At 53.3% G+C, this 20,752-nt stretch overlaps 5 protein-coding genes across 5 annotated transcripts; all 5 read right to left on the reverse strand.

Moving 5' to 3' along the window:
• Nucleotides 1-815: 815 nt before the first annotated feature.
• On the reverse strand, nucleotides 816-5,442 carry J4E93_004293 (uncharacterized protein; the record flags this gene model as incomplete). The annotated part of the gene is made up of 2 exons (XM_049342221.1): nucleotides 816-4,589; nucleotides 4,639-5,442. The coding sequence occupies 2 exons, from the start codon at nucleotides 5,440-5,442 to the stop codon at nucleotides 816-818; spliced, it is 4,578 nt and encodes a 1,525-aa protein (XP_049200373.1).
• A 2,503-nt stretch (nucleotides 5,443-7,945) lies between these two features.
• J4E93_004294 (uncharacterized protein) lies at nucleotides 7,946-9,457 on the reverse strand (the record flags this gene model as incomplete). The annotated part of the gene is made up of 1 exon (XM_049342222.1): nucleotides 7,946-9,457. One exon carries the CDS (start codon nucleotides 9,455-9,457, stop codon nucleotides 7,946-7,948), a length of 1,512 nt encoding a protein of 503 aa, XP_049200374.1.
• A 952-nt stretch (nucleotides 9,458-10,409) lies between these two features.
• J4E93_004295 (uncharacterized protein) lies at nucleotides 10,410-13,532 on the reverse strand (the record flags this gene model as incomplete). The annotated part of the gene is made up of 1 exon (XM_049342223.1): nucleotides 10,410-13,532. One exon carries the CDS (start codon nucleotides 13,530-13,532, stop codon nucleotides 10,410-10,412), a length of 3,123 nt encoding a protein of 1,040 aa, XP_049200375.1.
• A 3,554-nt stretch (nucleotides 13,533-17,086) lies between these two features.
• Nucleotides 17,087-19,189, reverse strand: J4E93_004296 (uncharacterized protein; the record flags this gene model as incomplete). Its single annotated transcript, XM_049342224.1, has 4 exons — nucleotides 17,087-17,708; nucleotides 17,758-18,774; nucleotides 18,822-19,095; nucleotides 19,141-19,189. The coding sequence occupies 4 exons, from the start codon at nucleotides 19,187-19,189 to the stop codon at nucleotides 17,087-17,089; spliced, it is 1,962 nt and encodes a 653-aa protein (XP_049200376.1).
• Nucleotides 19,190-20,072: 883 nt separating this feature from the next.
• Nucleotides 20,073-20,517, reverse strand: J4E93_004297 (uncharacterized protein; the record flags this gene model as incomplete). Its single annotated transcript, XM_049342225.1, has 3 exons — nucleotides 20,073-20,273; nucleotides 20,328-20,447; nucleotides 20,515-20,517. The coding sequence occupies 3 exons, from the start codon at nucleotides 20,515-20,517 to the stop codon at nucleotides 20,073-20,075; spliced, it is 324 nt and encodes a 107-aa protein (XP_049200377.1).
• Nucleotides 20,518-20,752: the final 235 nt, after the last annotated feature.

The raw sequence follows: 20,752 nt of genomic DNA on the forward strand, positions 1-20,752 counted from the left end.
GAGAAGACGGCAAAGACGGTGTCTGGATCTGCGAAGAAAGCGACAGCTATGACAGCCCTCGGATCTACAAACGACGCGACCGCCAGCACTCAGCCTTCTTCACCACAAGCGGCGTCTTCCCCACCCCAAGTGGCATCCAAACCAACACCATTGAGTCCCTCACCTGCGGAAGAAGTCCTCCCAACTACTGCACACAAAACACCAGCTCCAGCACCCATTAGCGAATCAGTCTTCCAATCCGGCGTACGGTCCGTGAAAAAGCTCTTCTGGCGAGGATCATAATATCACAGCGAGATCATTTCATTACCAAGTATAGATTTCAGGCGGGGTGTAATGGTAGATACCCTTTCATTTGGCGTACACATCACTACGGGGTACTCTAGTGTTTCGCTCTCTAGCGAGCGTTTCCTCGCTATCAATACCCATCTTTAATTCACTTTTCAACCCACATAGCAGATCAGGTCATACACGTGTAAATTATGCATTCTCACTCTAGGCGGTCTAACAATACAAAGCCCGATGAAGGCATGTATACTCGTTAAAATCAGCAAAGGGGGTATCCACCTGAATGTCCCATTCCCACCACCCATGTGAAAATACACTACAAATAACGCCATCGCTGAATGCTGTTTGATCCCGTATGCATGCATGCAGCGGCCTTGAACCCTCCTTTTCCTTAAACCATATTTCGCTGTGGGGGAAAGAGATGCCCGTCCGTTAAACACCTTAGAAATGCATGTTGTGTTATCCTCGATACCTCGTCATGGCCATGGCTGTCGACCTTGTCTCTTGCTGAAAACCTTTTCGTCTCGATCTCATCGTTTCTTCTCGCCTGGCAAGTTGGCCTTTCCTACCTTCATCTTGAGTAGCAGTCTTGGCCCACTGCTACCACCCCTCTCCACGCTGACGAGACCGCTCTTAGCAGTGCCGTTGCCGTTTGACAAACTACTTGGCTCGAAGCTCTGTCGCTTAGATGGCCTGTCGTCGTCCCCGTTTCCAGTAACCATCTTACGTTTCTTGTTCTCTCCAGCGAGAAAGCCTGCCAGCCTTTTGGGTGGAATTCGCAGCTTGACGATCTTGCTTCTCTTTTGCTTGATTACAGGTCTGACCACGGATGCAGGGTTGGTAGCAGCAGGTCGTGACGGAGCAGGGGCTGCGCTTGGCCAAGGTGAAGGAGCGGCACTAGGACGTGGTGATGGAGCTGCGCTGGAGGGCCTTGATGGCACAGTAGAGCCGGAAGCGGTCTTGGTCCTGATCTTAAGCTTAGGCGCCGGCAGAGGGACCGGTGATGCGATAGCAGGCGGTGTAGCCATAGGCTTTGGTACCTTGATGACCGCTGGTGTTGGCTTCGCTTGAGCAGGCGCAGGAGCTGGAGTAGGGACCTTGGGTGGCGGGACCGGAGTCTTGGTGACTGGAGCAGGAGCAGCGGTGGGAGCTTGTACCGGAGCTGGTGCTGGAGTCGCTGGCTTGGGGGTCGCTGCTGGGGTGGCTATCTTCTTTGACGGCTGCATCAGCGGCACTTCTGGAGTCGATGAACGCGAATCCGTTGCGGCTGGAGCGGCAGGGGGCGGGGGCGGTGGTGCTGGTACTGGCGCTTGCACTGGCGCTGGAGATGCAGGTTTGGACACTGGTACAGGGGATGGTGAGTGATAGACAGTGGGTGAGAACACTATAGAATGGCTTCTCTGTAAGGCCTGTGTAGAGTCCGCAGTTGCTGGTGTAGATGCAGTAGACTGCTTCTTCGGTGCTCCGATCTTGAGCGACAGCTTCGGCAGTGCTGCTTTCGGAGCCGGAGCAGCTGTATCTCTTGTGGGTTGTGGGGTAGGTAGTGCGGCAGGTGGAACAGGCACCTTTTCCTTCTTGTCGTCCTTATCTTCCTTCTTCTCTTCCTTTAGAGGCGTCAACGATCTCCATCTGAACTTGTTGGTCTTTTTGAAGACCACTGATGCCTTTCCAATGTGCTCCACCTTCCAATAGCGTGGCATAGACAGTTTGATACGCAGCTTGTTGGACTTCTGGTTATCGAAGATCATGTCGCAGATGTCCAAAAGCTCAGACATGTCGTTCGTAGACAAAACTTTCGACCTCAGGGCTTCTTCCAGGACCATACGCAGGGTTTGGTTGCCTTGCATGTCGCTCTTCAACCCTCTCAAAGCCCCATTAAGGTTCTGCCGGGCGAGAGCTGATGCACGCTCAGCATTACTGGCTTCGTTCTCGATCATAAGTGTGCCTACTGAAGTGTCCGCAGCCTTCTCCGGCGCCCAGACGTCTCCAGTAGCGATTTGTCCAATCGCAATGCCAAAGATACGTAGCAGCTGCTTTCTGAAGTACGGCGAAGGATCGGATCGAATCTCATGCATGAGGAATCTCAAGACTGTATCCTTCCGGATCATGCCGAGCCGAATCAAGCACTCCCAAGCTTTTAAGCGTACGTTGTCTGCATTTCCCAGCTGGGCGTACTGGAGAAACTCGGTTGGCTTGAACGGGGTGACGCGGCTCATGACCAACTTCAACGCACAGTCAAGGGCGGTGGTTGTGTAAACGTTCTGGTAGGTAGGGATCCATTCGTCAAGTCTCTGGTGTCGGGTAAGCTCTCCGATGGCTTTGCTTGTGAAATCCTGCTCTTGAGCCCATTCTTCGTGACTAAGGTCGGCACTGGCTGTAGTTTTTGTGAGTGTCTCCGCAAGACAGCGCATCAAGGTAGAAATATAATGGTCGTCGCTGTAATCGTTTCCGCGGTTGTCGTTGTACCGAACAAGATCGAGCAAGAAGCGCTTCGCTTCTAGTGGTGATCTGCCATCTTCGCCCTTTATCTTAGCAATGGCTTTGGGGATAGCGCATTGTATCAGATACATGCTACGATCAGAGAAGTCGTTGGAGCGAGTCATGGGTGAGTTGGGTAAGCAGAAAAGCTCGCGGAAAGCCTTCTGCAGATGGAACAGGCCAACCCACTCTGTTCGCTTCAATGCACTCTGAGCCAAAACATTAGCGGCCATGGTCCGTATACCGTGGAAGTATCGGTTGTCCATCAGCGTCTTGACCAAGAAAGTAGAGATCAGCTTATGACCTTCCTTGTTGGCGAGAAACTGTATCGACTCTGCTTGTGCAACGACATCCTTGTCTTGCTGCAACTGCGAGACGTACATGTATGACGGCATGTCCTCGATGTTGGTCCGACATATCCATTCAAAGTCTGCATCGACTCGAATCCACTCGTAAGCCTCCCCCTCTTGCTTAGCCTCGTCTTCCGGTGGCCAATCGTCTAGTCGCCATTCATCGTGTTCCTGGGGAGATGTGAAAAGGTCTCCCAGCATGTAAAAGGTGACATCCTCTTGAGTCTCGCCCGAAGCATCAAGGCCCGCGGCAGCAGCCATGCGCTCCTTGTTCAATCGATTTCTCTTGAGTCGTTTGTACTTGGTGTTGTAGGGAATCTCTACTTTGACGTTGTTCGAATTGATATCGACGATGTGTTCGTAGGGTGTTCCGTCAGCTTCGTGGATTCGAATAGTCATCGGGCCAACGAAAGTGGGGTATCCTGTCGCCGACCGCAAGTCGCGAGACTTCTCCTTCGCTTCGCGCATGAAGTCATCCGCGGCGAGACCGCTGTCAATATTCGTGATGGATGAGTCAGCCTGAAGCTGCTTGATAGTGAGTTGGACCACCTGCTTCTTCTTGTTGAACGAAGGCACACAGTGAAAAGTAGGACATCCAGCTCCTACGATCCATTGCTGGAAGAACGATTCCAGCTTCTGATGTCCAACCTTCTCACAGATATCGAGGAAATCATCTGTAGCGATCGCGCCGTTGGCGTACTTGCCCTGACGAGCATTGAAAAGCATTCGGTACAGACACCTGTCGACACCATTCTTCCCGCTCTGTTTTACCAGACGGTTGTGGAGGATAGACAGTACCATGAGCGATTTCAGCTCCATGAACTCGACCTCTCCAGGATCCAGTTGTAAGACGTATCCGAGCTGCTGTAACGACGGGCGCTTGCGGTCCATCTGAATGACACGGTCGACCATCACCTTTTGACGGAACCGCCAGTCGTTCCGACCGAACAGCTCTCGCAGGTAGAGCTCAGCCATGAACCACGATCCACCAACGATGATCCAGTGATCTTCTGGGTTGTGTGCAATCACGTCAACGCCTATCCACTGGCTGGCTACTGCATGCACCAAGACCCTGGTCGTGTGCTCCAGTGGCTCCCAGACAGTCTCCGGAAAGAGTAGGCGAGAGCTACAGATAGAGAATGAGGCCGTGTGCGCGGTGTCCCATTCTAAATCGTCTACGAATGCCAGCTTGTAGGAGTTGCCGAATGCATAACTCTGGAAGCGCTCGGTGAAGGTGTCGAGAGCTCGGGCCAGCATCATGGCACTGTTCCTGACCTCATTCTCCTTGCCTGGCAAACAAAACGCGTGAACTTTGATGGCATTCTCTCCCAAGCGCTCGTCATCAAGTGTGTCGCGATATTCCGAGAGATCGACATGTTCGAAGGGACCGATTACGAAGCCGATATGCTGTGGGAGGACAAGGGTATCGCACGAGAAGCTGGCTGTCTTTCGCGAAGAGTCGGTGGGATCGAGAATCTTTGAAGGTCAGCATCGGACGCGCTAAATACAACGAATCGATACTCACATCGTCTGTTAGGGTACCGGAGCAGATAACTTGCATCTCCATGGCCTTTTCTTCCTCGGACAAGTCGACCTGATCATCGTCCGCATCCAGCATGACACTATCTGCCTTTTCCACTCCCTGTGCCTGCGCCTGCACCTGCGCATTCGATTTGCTGAGCGCATCTCCCAGTGTTCGCGGATAGCGGATGGACACATCGAACAGACAGCGCGTTTCGCCGTCGTCTATGCACGGAAAGAGACACGACGCCGCACCGGGAAAGGACGAGTTGCGCGTGTAGGCATGTGGGTACCGGGCATCTCCATCCTCCACTCCGACAAATTGCAGCGCGTCCCGAAAGTCGTCCAGTTCGTATTCGATCTCCAGCTTCATCGGCGCATAAAAGGTACCCTGCGCGTCGTCGGTCATGCCAGCCTCCGAGGGCTTCACTTCCCGGATTTTGACCTTGTCAGGCACAATAATGACCAGCTCATCTTCTGCGCCCTGTGTATGTCGCGCAATCCGTTCTTTCGCGTAGTGATATTGTTCGAGACCGGTCCCGGGGTATAACGTCAGGCGCTGGTGCAGGTTCGAGTAACTAAAGGCGGCTTTTTCTCCTTCGATCTTGATGCTCGTCGGCCTCAGCTGCCGGCAGTTCAGTGTAATATCCCGAAGATGCGCTTTGTCCGGCTGAATGTCGAGCGTGGTGAGGCCCTTGACGCGGCGCGGTGCAAAACTGAAGTCGAGCTCGAGCTGCTGCTTCAACAGGGTGAAGGAGCCGCCCGACGAGGCGTCAGCCGCTACATCGGCGAGCTCGTTGGGCGCCATGTTAGGCGACGCAGGCGATGCTGCTTCCGAGTTGGCGACGGATAGATGGCGGTCGAGGGTTGAGTGGTGTTGGCTCAGCTTCTTTGTCGGCGATACGCGTACATGCCGGGAGTTCGCGACAATGGCCGCTAAGAGTAAGCGCTGGTCTGTGCGCGAAATATGTGGAGGCGCGCACTTCCGCGCTTCACTAATCGTCACCGCGGCCCACTTCACCAACTATGAGAACGTCAAACAAATGAGTATGGAACAGCCGCGAAGCTTACGAAGCCAGAAGGAGGAACGTACTGTCTCAGCTGATCATCTTCGATAACCACGCGCCGATACAGCAAATTCGGAGTGACATGAACTGGATACGTCATGTCCATATGGTGATGATGGCCTCGTCGCAGGCAGCCTGCATGGGGAAAGCAAGATCAGAGAACTTGACATTGGAGCAAATGTAACTTAACCCCTACGTTCACTTACTCACATTTCACAAGTGTTATTGGTGGATGAGCAAATCTTCGTCTTGAGGATACAAGCAACTTGGTTTTACTAGATCGAAGCGAGCACAGTTACATGACCTCAAGATTGACTCTACCATTTGTTACTTCCGCATCTTAATCAGAGCAGGATCTCGTCTTTCTACTGAGGTCCACGGAACAGTGGCGCTTGTTATACAACGAGGCGTCACTGAAGTAATGTCCATTAGCAAAGCTCACGAGGTGTTTTCTACTGTCCTTCTGACTACAACACCTCTAAAACTCATGAGCCACTTATCACAAGTATAAATCCTAGGGAGCGGCACTGCAATGGCTCTCTCATCATCACCCCATAAATCTCTGCTCGCGGCGACAATACTACATCACACTGCTAGAGACTTCCCCTACCATCGTTGTCAAGACTAAGCAAACTTCACGTCGAACCCCAAAACGATCAGACACCCACTGCTGCGCATAACGCTCAGCACTAACCTCTATGGAACAGCCAACTGGGCCCGGGAAGCAAGTCCTCGTTGCTCTCGAACCGCCCCCAGCACACTGTTACCAATTTTACGAAGAATACGATTGCGGCCACATGGCTTTTGAATACGATCAACAATTCCCATGTCCCACATCTCTCGATACGAGCGAGTGCGACTGTACGGATTGGACACTCACTGCACTTGAACTCACGGTAAAGGGAAACTGTATCCACTGCGAGAACGGGACGAGTAGGAAGTTGAAGAAAGCGCAGGAGAAAGCCAAACGTGAAGATCGCGGTCCAGGAAGTACGATGAGCATCGCGGGGAGCAATGAGAGGACGAAGAAGAAGAAGATCACTGAGTTCAGGGAAGAAGATCACTAAGTTCAGGTAGTTGGAACTTTACAGGACAGGATCTAGGTGTTTAGATCAATAATGTTTAATGTCTCTTTCCATGGTTTGTCGAAAAGGTTTTCTTCTCCTTGTGATTATAGCCCATAACTTTGCCTTCTTCCCGCCGACCAGTGACACTGTTTGACGCGCCCAGTCAATGTAAAGCAGCATCACAGCAGCCATAATCATGCCATGGCAAAATATTCACGGCCCGTTCCTTGACCATATCCCATTCAAGGACCCGATGCAAACGCCAGGCTTGAGGAATAATATAAGATCTCGCAAAATGAACTTATTATATCTGCCTCAACATCACAATCTCAATACACTTTTAGATACAACAGCAATTCTATATCTATCTCATACCGATGTTCCAAGTCATCACCGCAGGTCGGTCCCTAAATCACAAAACCAACACCCAAGACGCGAAACTTCCAAGAGCCATACACGTCCACCGTCCAAACATACCAATCCACCGTCAACATGGCAACCCAACAAGCATCAATATGCTATACCACGCACCGACTACATGTAGACTGCGGCCACCCCAATCTCGACGTACCAACGTGGACCATAAGCTGTTGGACACGCCTACAAACTGGCGACTGCGCTTGCATCCAAGGCGCAAACAAGCGCATCGATCTGCTTGCTGGTATGTCTCTAGGCATCTGCAGTATGTGCATAGCGGCGAGGGAGGCTGCGAAGCTCAGGAAACATGGAAAAGATGGGCCTGACGAGTGGAGGAAGGAGGACGATGATAAGCAGAGGCGAAGACAGCATACAGCTACTCTTAAAAATGTCCATCAGCATTCAGGCAGGATTGAGAAACGCAGGTAGACGAGGTTCTGAAAGAGGGGTTTGGGGATTCGAGGCGTAGTGTACGATATTTGCGGGTGTTTATACGGATCGGTTGATAAGACGGGCTTCTGGTCATGTTCCTAGAGGAAGTTGGTAAAGCTCCCTTAGTGTGTATCTTACTGCATCTGTACGGCGTCATGGAGCATACTGAGGTATCAGCTTCTTTCATTCATCATGTATATCTTTTAGTAATCTAGCGAAGTGTTCACATAACCTAAAGCCAAGTTTTGCGTCTCCAGATTTCGTCACAGGAGAACGCCTCTCCATTCCCTTCCCTCACAATAACCTCGTCACATATACTACCTGTCACTCACTCGAACGTCCTCCTCCTCATCCCCACCTCCAACCCCAACGGCTTCCTCAAAAACCCCTCCCTAGTCTCCATCTCGCCCTGCCTAACCTCAAACTCATACCTCCTAAACACCGTGCCCACAATCAACGCCAACTCCATCTCCGCCACATTCCTGCCCACACAAGCCCTCGGCCCATAGCTAAAAGGGATAAACGCCGCTTTCTGCTGCTCGGTCACGTTTTCCCAGCGCTCAGGTCGGAATACGTCGGCATCTTCGCCCCAGATCTCCGTAGAGTGGTGAATCGTGTATGCAGGGACGGAGAGAACGGTGCCTTGGGGGAAGTGGTGGCCGAGCAGTGTGATGCCGGGGCCAGGCGGGATCAAGCGTGGGAGACCGAGGGAGGAGGTGCTGTGGATACGCATTGTTTCCTTGATGACGGCGTCGAGGTACGGTAGGTCCTTGACTTGAGCGTAGTTTGGAATGGCATCTGCATCTGGGAGCGCGTCGTCGAGTTCCTTTTGTAGTTTCTGGACTACATCTGGGTGCTGGAGGCAGTGGTAGAGAAGAGCGCAGGAAGTGTTGGATGTGGTATCTGAGCCGGCGATGAGTTGGGTGAGGGCTTCGGCAGTGAGTTCTTCGCGGCCGAGCTTCTGGCCGCTTTCGTCGCGGCCTTCCATGAGGCGGGCGAGGAGGTCGACGCGGTCGGATGGTTTCTCGAGGCGGGCGTTGACGCGGGCGATGGCTATTCCGGCGAGGTTCTCGATCGCTTTCATGCCTTGACTGAAGAAGGGGTCCGGGAAGTACTTTGCGTAGGGCTTTATGGCGGGGAAACATCCGATGGTGCCGCTGACTTCACCTCTTCTGTTCAAAACCTCAATAGCAGGCGCATACGTGATCTGTCCTCCCTTGCTGACCTCGGCTTCATCTTTTCCCTTCGCCAGCATACCAAACGGCTCTCCAAACGCGAGATCACCAATGACATCGAAAGCGAGGTAGTTGAACCAGTGCAGTGCATCCATATGATACCATCCTCCCTTCTCTTGAACGCTGGCCGCCCTTCGATCCCACTGCTTCTGCAACTCTTCCAGGTTGTGATGGATATACTGCTCAAACTGCAGTACACTCTTGGCAGAAAACGTATGAGAAACCGTCTTCCTCTTCCTCGTGTGTTCCGCACGATCCCTCGTGTTGAACAGTCCCCGTCTTATCGACACAAAAGCATCGTAGTACTCGCTCTTCAGGAACCCATTGCCGTGACCGTAGATCTGCGGAATAGCGTCCGCATCCGCAATACTGACGTGATGCGGCTGAATACGAACAAGCTTTCCGTACTTCTTGTGTGCCTCATGAACGGCGAGATAGCGTTTCCCGCGCCGGCATTGAGCCAAGAGCCAGAGGTTCGTCCAAGCGGCTGGGAACGGAGAGGGGATATCGCGGATCTGCCAGTTGCGGAGGTAAGGCAAGATGTAGAAGACGACCGGAAGGAGTAGGATAGACCACGGCGTGATCAGAAGCGTCGTAAGAAACATCTTGGGCGTCGTGTCTGTCGAAAGCCAGAAGGTCGGTCAAGAGTAGAGCTTGGCTCTTTATCCGGTAAGAGAAACGCTCTAGCAATAGCACCGAGCCCAACGTACTCTTGTCGAAACTCTATCGTACAAAGTAGACTGACTCGCTTTTACCCTCTTGTACAAAAGGTCTAGGAACAGGCTTCTTATAGTCGCAGGTCGGCCTTTCGTCAACGCGAACCGTGGAAGTATTCACACGTGCGCATTGCTTTCCCGACGCCAACACGCAACCAACAGACGTCAGACGCCGTCTGGACTCCATCTCCTACACCCCTCCTTTAGCCAATCGCACGGCCCCGAAAACCATTTCATCTAGCCGTGTCGAAGGTCCGAAGGTTTCCAAGCCGGGCGCTTGACCCCGCCTTCCTCTAGTGCGCCGAATGTTCCCCGCGACCTGGTCCATCGTCATCGGGAGCGCGACGCCAAGTCAGCGCAGTAGCCGATCAAATGGACTCTTGTCCGAGAGTTGTGCGTTGGGGATGGATGCTGATGTCTCGGTGTTGAACAACGGCTATGGAGTGTGAGGTGGTGGAACATGAGCCTTACCGATGTGCCTGCCGTATGTAGCTTACGCGGTGTCACGTCGGAAGTACTCGAAACGCGCCGAAGGTAGCACAGAGATCCCGCGGTCATGTCTAAATTGACCTTTGGATATATGAAAAGCTTACGGAAGCTTATGACGGCTACGACAGTCATCCTGTTATCACACGAAGGTAGTCAGACATTTCAGAGGGTATTAAATTAAGAAACATCGCTATCTACCTAAGAACGTCCTCTCGCTACAAATGTCCCTAAAAGAGTCAGACAGGTAAAAGGTACCGTCTACTCATACAGCAAACGCCTTGTGGTATCATGCCTTCGATCATCCATCAATGTATCGTTATCCTAGCGCGTATATCGTCCACCAACATGTTACTTAGTTGTTGTCATCATCATCAGAGAAGAAGTTCAAGATAGCCTTGACCGCCATAGGGCCCAGCCCGTGGGGTGGGTAGCAAATGTAGCTTGGGTCGTCGACTGCACCCAGCTTCTCACGGAACTCAGTCTTGTTGGTGAGCTTGAGTTCGGTCGCAATGGCGTGGTAGGCGCGGCTGAGCACCTTGACGCGAGTGCCCTTGACGTTGTGTCCTGGGCTGAACTTGGAGCTAGCACCACCACCAAAGGTGACGCTGGTCGCGCCACTAGCGGCGACTTGCTTGAGAGCATGTGTGACAATGTACTCAATCGAACCACCGGGTGCGCCGGGGAAGTCGAGAGAGTACTTGACTTGCCAGCCGTGGTCGGGTGAGAGCTGCGCCATGGCGACAAAGGCAGCGATAGTGCCGTCGGGTGTGTAGGCGATGTGGTATTGGCGATGCTCCTCGTCTTGCCATGGGTGGATGTTGGTCAGATGGACCTGCTTGCCCTTGCGGTTGTTCAGCCAATCCGCTACACGAGCATCGACCTTGGCCTTGACATCTGGTGGTGGTGGTGTGCCGAGGGCGTAATCGCTGATCTTGACACCCTCCTTCTCCGCGTGGCGGATCTTGCGCTGCACGTCAGAGTCCTTGTCCGCTGGGTTGTGGACAGGGTCTACACGCTGCTCTCCAGTGACGGAGAATGTGCGCCAGTTGAACTTGGTTGCAAGTACCTCCTCGGTGGCGTGTCCTACAAGAAGCCACAGTGGCTTGAGGTTGCGCTCCTTCTTGATGTACTTGAGGTAACCAGCCATGGTCTTGAGGTATTGAGACTCGTGGCAAAGAGGGTCACCAACAGTGATGGCGAAACCGTCTTGAGGTACGAAGCCGACAGCCGCACCGGTGTTCTCGTCGCGCCAGATCTCGGTGCGAGGCTCCAACCAGGAGGTGTTGGTGGCATCACCGTAGTTGGCGATAAGCTTCTCAATAGGCTGGAGGTCGATCTTGGCAACCGCACGATCCTGTCCTTCCCATGGTGGGTGCATAGTGCTGGCCTCAGGATGACGCAGCTGCTTGACGACTGGTCGCTCTGGCAGACTCTTCGGGTCGCGAGGGAACATGGAGGCATGGCGAATGTTTCCGAGGTTCATCATCAACATGAGAATACGCTCGAGACCGATACCACCACCACCGTGGGGCGGTGCTCCCCATTGGAAGCCCTGGATGTAGTCCTCCATGGAACCGGGGTCGACCTTGAGCTTGCGCATCTTGTCCAGCAGCAAGGTGGAGTCGTGGATACGCTGGCCACCACTGAGAATCTCTTGACCTCTGCAGAAGATATCGAACGAGTTGGTAACGGTGGGGTCGTTCGGGTCGTTCATGGCGTAGAATGGGCGCGCATTGGCGGGGAACTTGTCTAGAATGTAGTAGTCGGTTCCAAGCTTCTGCTTGATGACACGACCAAGCTGAACCTCATCCCTGGTACCCAGGTCTTCGTTCACGTCAAGCTCGTTGCCATCATCGTCCCTCCAGCCGGACTCGTTCAGCATGCGAACACCGTCGGCGAAGGGAATGATGGGTGTCTGGTCCAGCCAGACCAAGTCCTCGTGAGGGAAGTGCTTCTTGATGACTTCAATCTCGGGACGGTATTGCTCGTAGATACCCTTGAAAATGGCCTTGAAAGTGCGGTCCAGCACACGGAGGACCTCGTGGTAGTGCTCGTCGATCTGCATCTCCAGATCCAGACCAGTGTACTCAGTCAAGTGACGGTACGTGTTACTGTTCTCAGCACGGAAGACGGCACCAATCTCGTACACCTTGCCGAAGTCTGCAGAGATGGCCATCTGCTTGGCCAATTGGGGACTCTGAGCAAGGAAGGCGCCACGACCAAAGTAGTCGATCTTGAACACACTGGCACCCGACTCGGTAGCACCACCCTGAAGCTTTGGGGTGTGAATTTCGATGAAGCCTTCAGAGTCTAGCTGGTTACGGAAGAGCCTGCAGATACCTGACTGGATGCGGAAGATACCCTGTGAAGCTGTTGTCCTGAGATCGATAACGCGGTTGTTCAGACGCGTACGATCCGCAATCTTGACGCGGGTATGTCCTTCCTTGTGGTCTGCATTCGCAAGTTCGGCGTCGACCTCAGCCTGTGAGACCTCGGCTTCGTTGACGTTGAAAGGCAGGTGGTCGGTGACGGCGGCCTCGACGTGGAGGGCGTGTACCGAAACCTCGACGTCGTGGATGGTGGCTCCAAGAACCTCTCCCTGCTTGGCCTTGGGCTCCTGAAGGATACCCTTGACCAGGACGATGGTCTCGGCGTCCAGGTGCTCAGCCCAGTACAACATGTACTTGGAGATATCCGCGTGCTCCAAAAGAACACCCTGGATGGTAGCGAGCTGCTGGCGGAACATCAAGAAGACGAACTTGGAGCTCATCTTCCTGAGGTGGTGGATGCGGGCGCGGAAGACGACCTCCTTGCCAACGTCCTTTGCGGAGAAGTCCTGAATCCTGTGGCGGGGCTCATGCTTCCACTCGCCAGCGTAGGAGTTTGGGTCGATGACACCGTACTTGGAGCGCTGCTCAGGTGTCAGCTCGGCCAATGCCTGGTCTTCCATCTCCTTCCTCCTCCGCTCGAGCTCTTGCTCCTTCTCCATGTTCTGCTTGTGGCGCTCTTCCTGCTGGGCCTGCTTCTCGTGCTTGCGCAGCTGGCCGCGGGACATGGGCTCGCCCTCGCGGTTGAGTGGGGCATCTTCGTCGCTCGAGTCGTTGCCAATGTGCAGCTTCTCCTTGACGGCTCGCATGGGGCTGTGCGAGATGGAGCCGGAGCGGTTGGTCTTGTTGGTCTTGTCAGTGCCGGTTCGGCTCGGGCTCTCGGTGCGACGGTGGAGGATGCCGCTGAGGGAGTTGCGGGGCTGGTCGATGCTGGTCCTGCTGTCGGTGGGAGAGGCGACGTCAGCGCGCTTGTGCTCGCCGCTTGCTCGAGAGCCGCCCAGGGTGACGGAAGAGCGCGGCGACGCGACGGGCGACTGTGCGCGGCCATTGACGGATGAGGGCGACTTGACGCCGCTCTTCTCGTCGTCCGAGGCCGAGGATCCGTGGTGCGGCTTGAGCTTGTCAAGCGCTCTCTTGAGGGAACTCATGGCGGGGGTGAAGCGAGAGCGTTGCCCGTGTGTGCGTGGTTAGACTACCTGAGCGCAAGTGGGGGCAAGCAGACGCGGGGGAGTGCTGCTGCTGAGGGGGGATGGAAGGTGTTCCTGGGCGAGGGAAAAAGAATTGCTATGGATATGCTAGCGAGGCCGGGAGACGCGAGGTTTAGTATACCGTGGCTGGCAAGGGCGCCTGGCGTGTATGCCGATGCGAGGGTGAATGGGCTATGACGTGACCCCCCAGTTTTCGGTACAAGATGGCTGCGTTTCACTGACAAGCCCTTCCTAGCGCCGAGCTTGTGCACAACACCGACCGTGCGCAAGCGTGACGTAGATGCTAGGGGATTCCTTCGCTCTAGATCGTGCCTGGCCGTACGAGAGAATCCGCGGGTGCCGGACGGAGTAGGGTAGATTAGGAGCGGAAGGACTGGTTGTGATAATAATGAATGGACCCCTCCATCACCGCAGCATCGCCAGCTACCACCACCATAACTATGCCTCTTCGACGTGAAGAGATTGATATCAAAACTCTGTTATACTGACAGGTTGAACGGCCCGCATGCACAACCCTTTGTCTTCGCTGACACATGCCGCCCCTCTGTCCCAATCGGTAAAGCTGCTGTCTGCGCCTTTCTCGTTCCAGCAGACCCGGTGCTAGTACAGGCAATGACATGCGAAGCTTTTCGAGCCAAGATCTTCAACCCGGCCTGCAGTCCACTTCAGCCACGGGCCGGCTATGTCAGCATCGACAGTAAGCCGTTTGGCGACGCAGAGCCATCAGTCACCTCCCAACAAGCTTCGGCGCTCGCAACTGACGGCCGCCGCATGTGAAGGATTAATCGCGAGAGATGGCTTGGCGGATGCTTACTCGTATCTCGTAGCGGCGTGCCGGGTGAAACCGAGCCTAGTCTCTCCGAGCGCACATGGGAATCATCGACTTTGGCGAAAGCCATGGCATTCTGCCGGATGCGCATGAACAAGGCACAGCCAACTACCAACAACCAGTCGCGACCCTCATCTCTCTGCAACTCCAAATCTCCCTCAAAACCTGCTGCTCTGCCGCTGCGTCACAAGGCATGGCCAGCAGTTGCGAAAGCGAGATGAAGCCCAAAAATAACCGATAACATCGACGATCGTCGTGCCGCAAACCAGTTCTCGCCAGGCACGCTGCGCCGCTCAAGATCGTATTTCACCATGCAAATCACTCAAGGCGCCTGCCGATAACCGCCTTTCTTCCCCCCACCAAGATTTTTGTCGGCACATGGGCATTCAGGGAAAGTGGGCTTGACCTTGGACCCGTGTGCCACATTGCGGCTGGAATTATGATGGCTTGTCTCAGCTACACTGTTAGACCGCTTTGGAGCGGCAAGTCGTCCAACAACAGGATCTCGTGCCCCACAAACGAGATTTCGTCCCGCATATGACTTGCTGCTATGCTGTCATTGCTCCTGTCTGCTTGTCACTCTACTCAGTGAACACTCCACCTACAGATACCGCAATCTCCACAACGCCACTCTTCCCCTGATGTATAGGATGGTAACTAAGCATGCAAACCTCTCTGTATCTGCCCGGTGTTCTCTCTTTCTCTCGCTTCTCGTTAACTCCTTTCCCAATCGTTCATCTCTCATCTGATGCGAGATGATTCTACAAGTGGTATTGCGTCGCGTGTCATAACCGCCAACCATAAGCGAGCTGCTCACATGCACGGTAATGCCTCGTTGCTACCAATGCAAACAATCTGAAGTGCCTTCAAAGTATGCCATCGCCTCTGCCTCGTTCCTTTGCTTCTCGTACCGCCTGCGGTGTCTTCAGACGCGTCCACATTTTATCGCCCTTGTAGATGTAGATCCTCCAACTATCCTCCTTAATGGTAACGCCAGGTTCACCGTGCTTGGGGACCCCGCATTTAACTTCCGACCAGTCCCAGTCCATTAGCTCATCCATCGTACAAACGGGACTTGACGTCTTAGTCTCTGATGGCACGACGCGTGGATTTGACTCAGACAGTTCTACGATATCCCTGGTTTTGAACACGTCGTAGATTGACTGCGAGATGGCAGATGCTTCGCACGACAGCCGGGGTTGTAATTTGACCCATTCCACCCTGATGGCTTCTCTGATTGCTACCAAAGTCTCGACATCGCCGTTTTCGTAGGCAACGCGGGCGGAGTGAAACGGGAGCTCGAGGCCATCCATGCGGCGATTGATCGAACTGTAAGTACATCGCACCGCATATGGCATTGCCCGATATATCAGTTGAAGAACTCTCTCGATAACGCCGTACGCAACCTTTCCCTGCTCGTTGTCCGTGGGTCCCGGGGCTGGCTTGGACTCTGTGATGGAAGAGAGCCACTCCTCTCGAAGTCGACCGTAAAGCTGATTGGTATGGAGGCTAGCGATGGCTGAGTGACGCTCGGTACCATGTCTATCGCATCTTGTGTAATTTAGGTCCACCAATGTTGCTGTTTTGATGTTGCTCAGCGCTTCGAAAGGTCCTATAACCACAAAGACCGCTGCGATAATGTCTTCCTCAGACCATCTGCAGTAGTTTTCCAGAGTGGGCCTAACTTCCAGCCACTTCAGCGATGTATTTCCTGATGTAAAGAAGTCGATAAATTTCCGCACGCTATCCCTCGCCTTATAGGCTTCGTATTCATCATCACTGATGCCCCTTCCATGCAGATCAGAATGAACATCGGACCATCTCCGAAGATTGACGTGGACGGTAAGATGGCGGATGGATCTGGCTGACGGCGAAAGTATCATAGAGAGGCTTCTGGACTCCCTACGCCGCCACCATAACTTATTTTGTAGCTGGATGCTATCTTGCGATATGTACGCATGGAATTGAGTCTCTCCATACAACACAGAAGAAGCCTCTTGATTGACCTTATGATTAACTCGTAGAATAGAAGCGGCATGGACTTGGGTTTGATAATTGGGTTTAACGACCTCAGGAAGAACGTAGCGATAAATCAACAGGCGCAACTCAGTCGGAAGCTCCATGAAGTAGCATGGCGCGTGATTGTTCGTATCGGACATGGCTGGAGGCTGTGTATGGGTGTCGGAAGCTGCGAGTGTCTTGCGGGTAGCGGTGATGTACAATAGTTGTCGAATTTAGTGAGTCGAGCTGAGGACTGTAGGTGTAGGTAAAGAAGTCAAATATCGCTGTGCTTTATATAACGCCGCTTCCCGATAAATATCTGCCACGTGCCCGGTATGCGAACCATGGTTGCGCGACACCCAGAACAACGAGCCAGTAGCTACCTCATGAGTTCGCTTGCGATTGATACTTTGGGTGAGTCGATGTATACCTCTGGGTCGCGTATTTCGAGTTAGTGGGACGCTGACGATGTGTTGAAGGACGACGGGATGGAAGCAAATCTAGCACTTTGCACCTTAGTCGCAAGGACCGAGTAAACCGGTACCTCCCATTGCCTGAAAATGGCGACCTAGAAACGACTGTGTGACTACACCAACTGTATATACATATCGCCTGCTCCTCATCGACTCTCTAGCATGACGCTTTGGGAATGTCACCCCATCCTCTACGACTTGCCCAGCACCCAAATCTCCCCATTGCTCGATGTATCACTGGTCATGAACAATCTCCCCTGCGAATCCCACGCCAAGCCCGCAGGCCTAAAGCACCCAGAGCTGAAGCTCGGTCCATTGCCCTGGCACTTCTCTACAGCCGGGTTATAAAAGATATCCTGAGCGGCCGTGGTACTAGTAAGAGGCTCAACCGGGGTGTAGTTGCCGTCTGCACCGATCTTGAACTTCACAGCGACGAGCTTGAATCCGGTGACGGGTGTGCGGTTCCAACTACCGTGGTAGGTCACATACATAGTCGTGCTGTCGGCGTCGAACTTGCAGTCGATGGGTGCGGAGTGAGGGAACAAGGTAAGCTTGGGGGCTGTGGCAGTCTGAACGCAGGTATCGTCGTTCATGTTTGTGCTGGGCTGTTGGACAAACCAATCGCCTACTTTGAAGGCCTTGTCCGTGAAGTCGCTGGGCTGCCAGACGGTGAAACAGGACGGGTAGCCGTACCAGTTGTTGTTGGGCTTGGTCACGTCTCCCATGTAATGGATCTTCTCGCCAGGATTGTTGAAGTGGATGTCTTTGCCGTTGCGCTTGAAGTCGTCGCCGCTGTTCTCTACGCCCCACAGCCTGTAGCATTGTTAGTATCATCACGCGCGCTCGTACAAGTGAGGCTTACATGTTGTTCTTGTCGAAACAGATTCCCACGTCGTTACGCTGACCGTAGCCAGCATTGTATCCTCCGGACACGTAGTTGTAGCCTCCGCTTGGAATCTTTGACAGATCGAAGACCTTGATAATGGCACGCGCAGTCTTGGGGTCCGACGTGGCAGAGTCAATGTTGGCATTCGAACCATGGGAGACAACTAATAGATTCGGATTCTGCGGTGCGAGGGCAAGAGTGCGGGTCAAATGAGAGCCGCCGTTATACATGCCAGTAATGATCGTTGTTCGAGTTCCCAGTGTCCCAGCAGCAGCATCATATGGCCAGGAGTAAGCCTGAGTCATGGAACTGGCATAGAGCGTCTTTCCGTCGGGACTCATCGCAATGCCGTGGTTTAGGTTGTTCTGCGAGACCAGCATCTTGGTAGAGGTAACACAGCCATCCGCACCCATCTTATGGTACGAGATACCTTTACCAGATTGAACTACTAACATGTTTCCTACACCGTCAAACTGAATGCTACGAGGGGCAGTCAAGCCTCCCGCGACTTTTGTGGCCTTCCATCCGGCTGCGAGACTACCCTGGAATGTGGGATTACCGGCACCGGAGCACGAGGCTGGAATGGCAGCAGGCGCGGCTGGCTTTGACGTTGCAGACGGTACGACGCTTGTTACGACGGTGGTCGGGTCAGCGGAAGGACTTGCTATGGGTGCCGTCAGCAGATTAGCATTGACCAAAGAATCAAAATTCTCGATGCGTGCAGCGTCCAGATTGTGGATCCATTTTCCCCAGGCCGCGTGGACGTTGAATGCAGAATCATTTCTGGCAGGGTCCTCGACCGAAGAGACACCGTAGGCCCAGGCAAATTGTGTTGTACCGGTGCCATTCAATGCGTATCTTTCATCTTCGTTGTTTTGCCATCCAGTGCAGCCTTTGCACAGTGCGTTGACTGTCCAGTGTGTAGCGTTTGTCTTTGTGCCTTTGAGGTAGCTGTGCTCGGCGCCATCGTATCCAAGCGGTAAAGCAATACCACTGTGGGATGTTAGAATCGTCATCGTCAACCTGGGTATGCATCATACAAAGCGAAGCGAGCAGATATCGTCCCGGATTGACCGTTAGGCCAAGCAACGCTCAATGGATTCCAGACCATATTGCCACCCCATGAGAAGCCGACCCACTGATTGGCAATTGGCGCCGTGATTCTGACGATGGCATCATACGGGTCTGTAACGTTCTTCGGAAGAGCAACACCAAACGTCATCCCTGTCTCAGGCTCCGTGTGCGTCGAGTAACTGATCTTCGTTTCTGCATCGTAGACAACAGTAGACTGTGCCTCACCTTCTTGAGCAAAAGCTTCGTTCTGTCAGTATCAACGGCTAAGGCGGACATTGAACTCACCATAACCAGCAAGTGCAGCAGCACTGCCAATAAGCTGGGTGTAGCGCATAGTGGCGGGATATGTGGATAGATGGGCGTAGCTATACGTTCTTGACTGTCACCCAGTAGGCCTTTCCCAACTCTTTATGCGGCCAACTCCAACATTTATCGTGGCCACAGAGCGAGCCACGAGCCATGCGGGGACATGATTCGATCTCGTCAATCTGTAATTTGCTTTCATTCCTCTGGTATGTCTTAGATGAAAATGTTGGAGAAAGGCTTTGGGAGGTCATATCGAACCACCAATCACTGTACTCGGGATTACGATATGTGACGGACTGCGTACACCAGGATGATCGCTTTGTAGCTTCTGCCTCGCGGATAGGGTTCAGCCTGAGTACACTGATGGAAATGGCAGGTTGATAGTCAGAGTCAGGTGTTGACCTGGTACGATTGGTCAATGAAACTTGGTTCTATCAATTTTGATGAGCTGGAACCGCATTGTGACCCGGAACAATACTCGCGATATCCAGTACTCGCTCATGCAGTGTTACTGAATGACGCTAAGACTTGCAAGACCCTGGATAAGCGACGGCAGTTGGCACGCGACGCAGAGCCGGGATATAGATTGGTGGGGAGCTTCTATTGTTGCCTCGTCGGTATTGTGTGGATGGCGGTGCATTCTTCCAGATAGCCCGGGATCATTAGCGAACTCAAACGTGTGGGGAGCCTGTAAGAACGTTGAGATCTCTGGACGTTGAGATAATCAACTACCCTGACTTAGTATCCAGTTTGTGGATCTACACGTCGATTAGTAACTCGAGGGGGAGTATTCGCGCAGTAGGATCCGTTTTCTCATCCAGTCAAGCTTCGTATTTCAACATCGTAAGTTATGGTACACTTTTCATCGCACGACGCGCTGCCTGCTTTTCGTGTCATCTTTCTGGTAGTGCTTATACACGAGCCTTGTTCATGTACGCGTTTCCAAAAGTCCACAGGCCAAAGGTCGCGAGAATGCTCAAACCAATAGGCAGCGGCTTGCCAGACTTCATTGCTCGAGGAATAGAGCTGCCAGCGAGGATAACGGAAGCAAGAAGAGCCAACTCAACACCGTACGCTGCGCGGCTGTTGACACGGTAGCCACCGAGCATGTACTGTTGTTTGTCAGATGCGCGCAGGTTGCTGATGCATGTGATGTGAAGTCATACCAGAAGTCCGACAGTGCATCCAGCGACGACCGATGGGATAGATCCGGTCCTCACGTAGCCGGTGATACCGCCACCAGCAGTGAGAGCACCCAGAATGAGAGCGATGTTTCCGAGAGAGCCCTGAACCTCCAATTAGCATCCATTCTACACCATGACTCGCGCGTGACAGCAATTGGTGATCACGTACCATTGTCGCGTCGTGTTTTGTCAATCAACCGTGTGCCTCGTAGAATGGTATTCGGGCAGTCGCGTGAATTTGTGGGATCTGAAGGAAGTAACTGAGGATGTAGAAGTTTCTCGTAGAATGCTGAGAAAGAAGGAAGGCTGGGCCAAGTTCATGCCATCATTTGCGGGGATCCAAACGGACACCCGAAGGACACCGAACCGCCGACGCGGTCGGTCGTCGTGCCCCAGAGCTCGGACCA

This window comes from Alternaria ventricosa (assembly GCF_023758065.1).
Source record: "Alternaria ventricosa strain BMP 2768 chromosome Unknown scaffold_6, whole genome shotgun sequence".
Lineage (NCBI taxonomy): Eukaryota > Fungi > Ascomycota > Dothideomycetes > Pleosporales > Pleosporaceae > Alternaria > Alternaria ventricosa.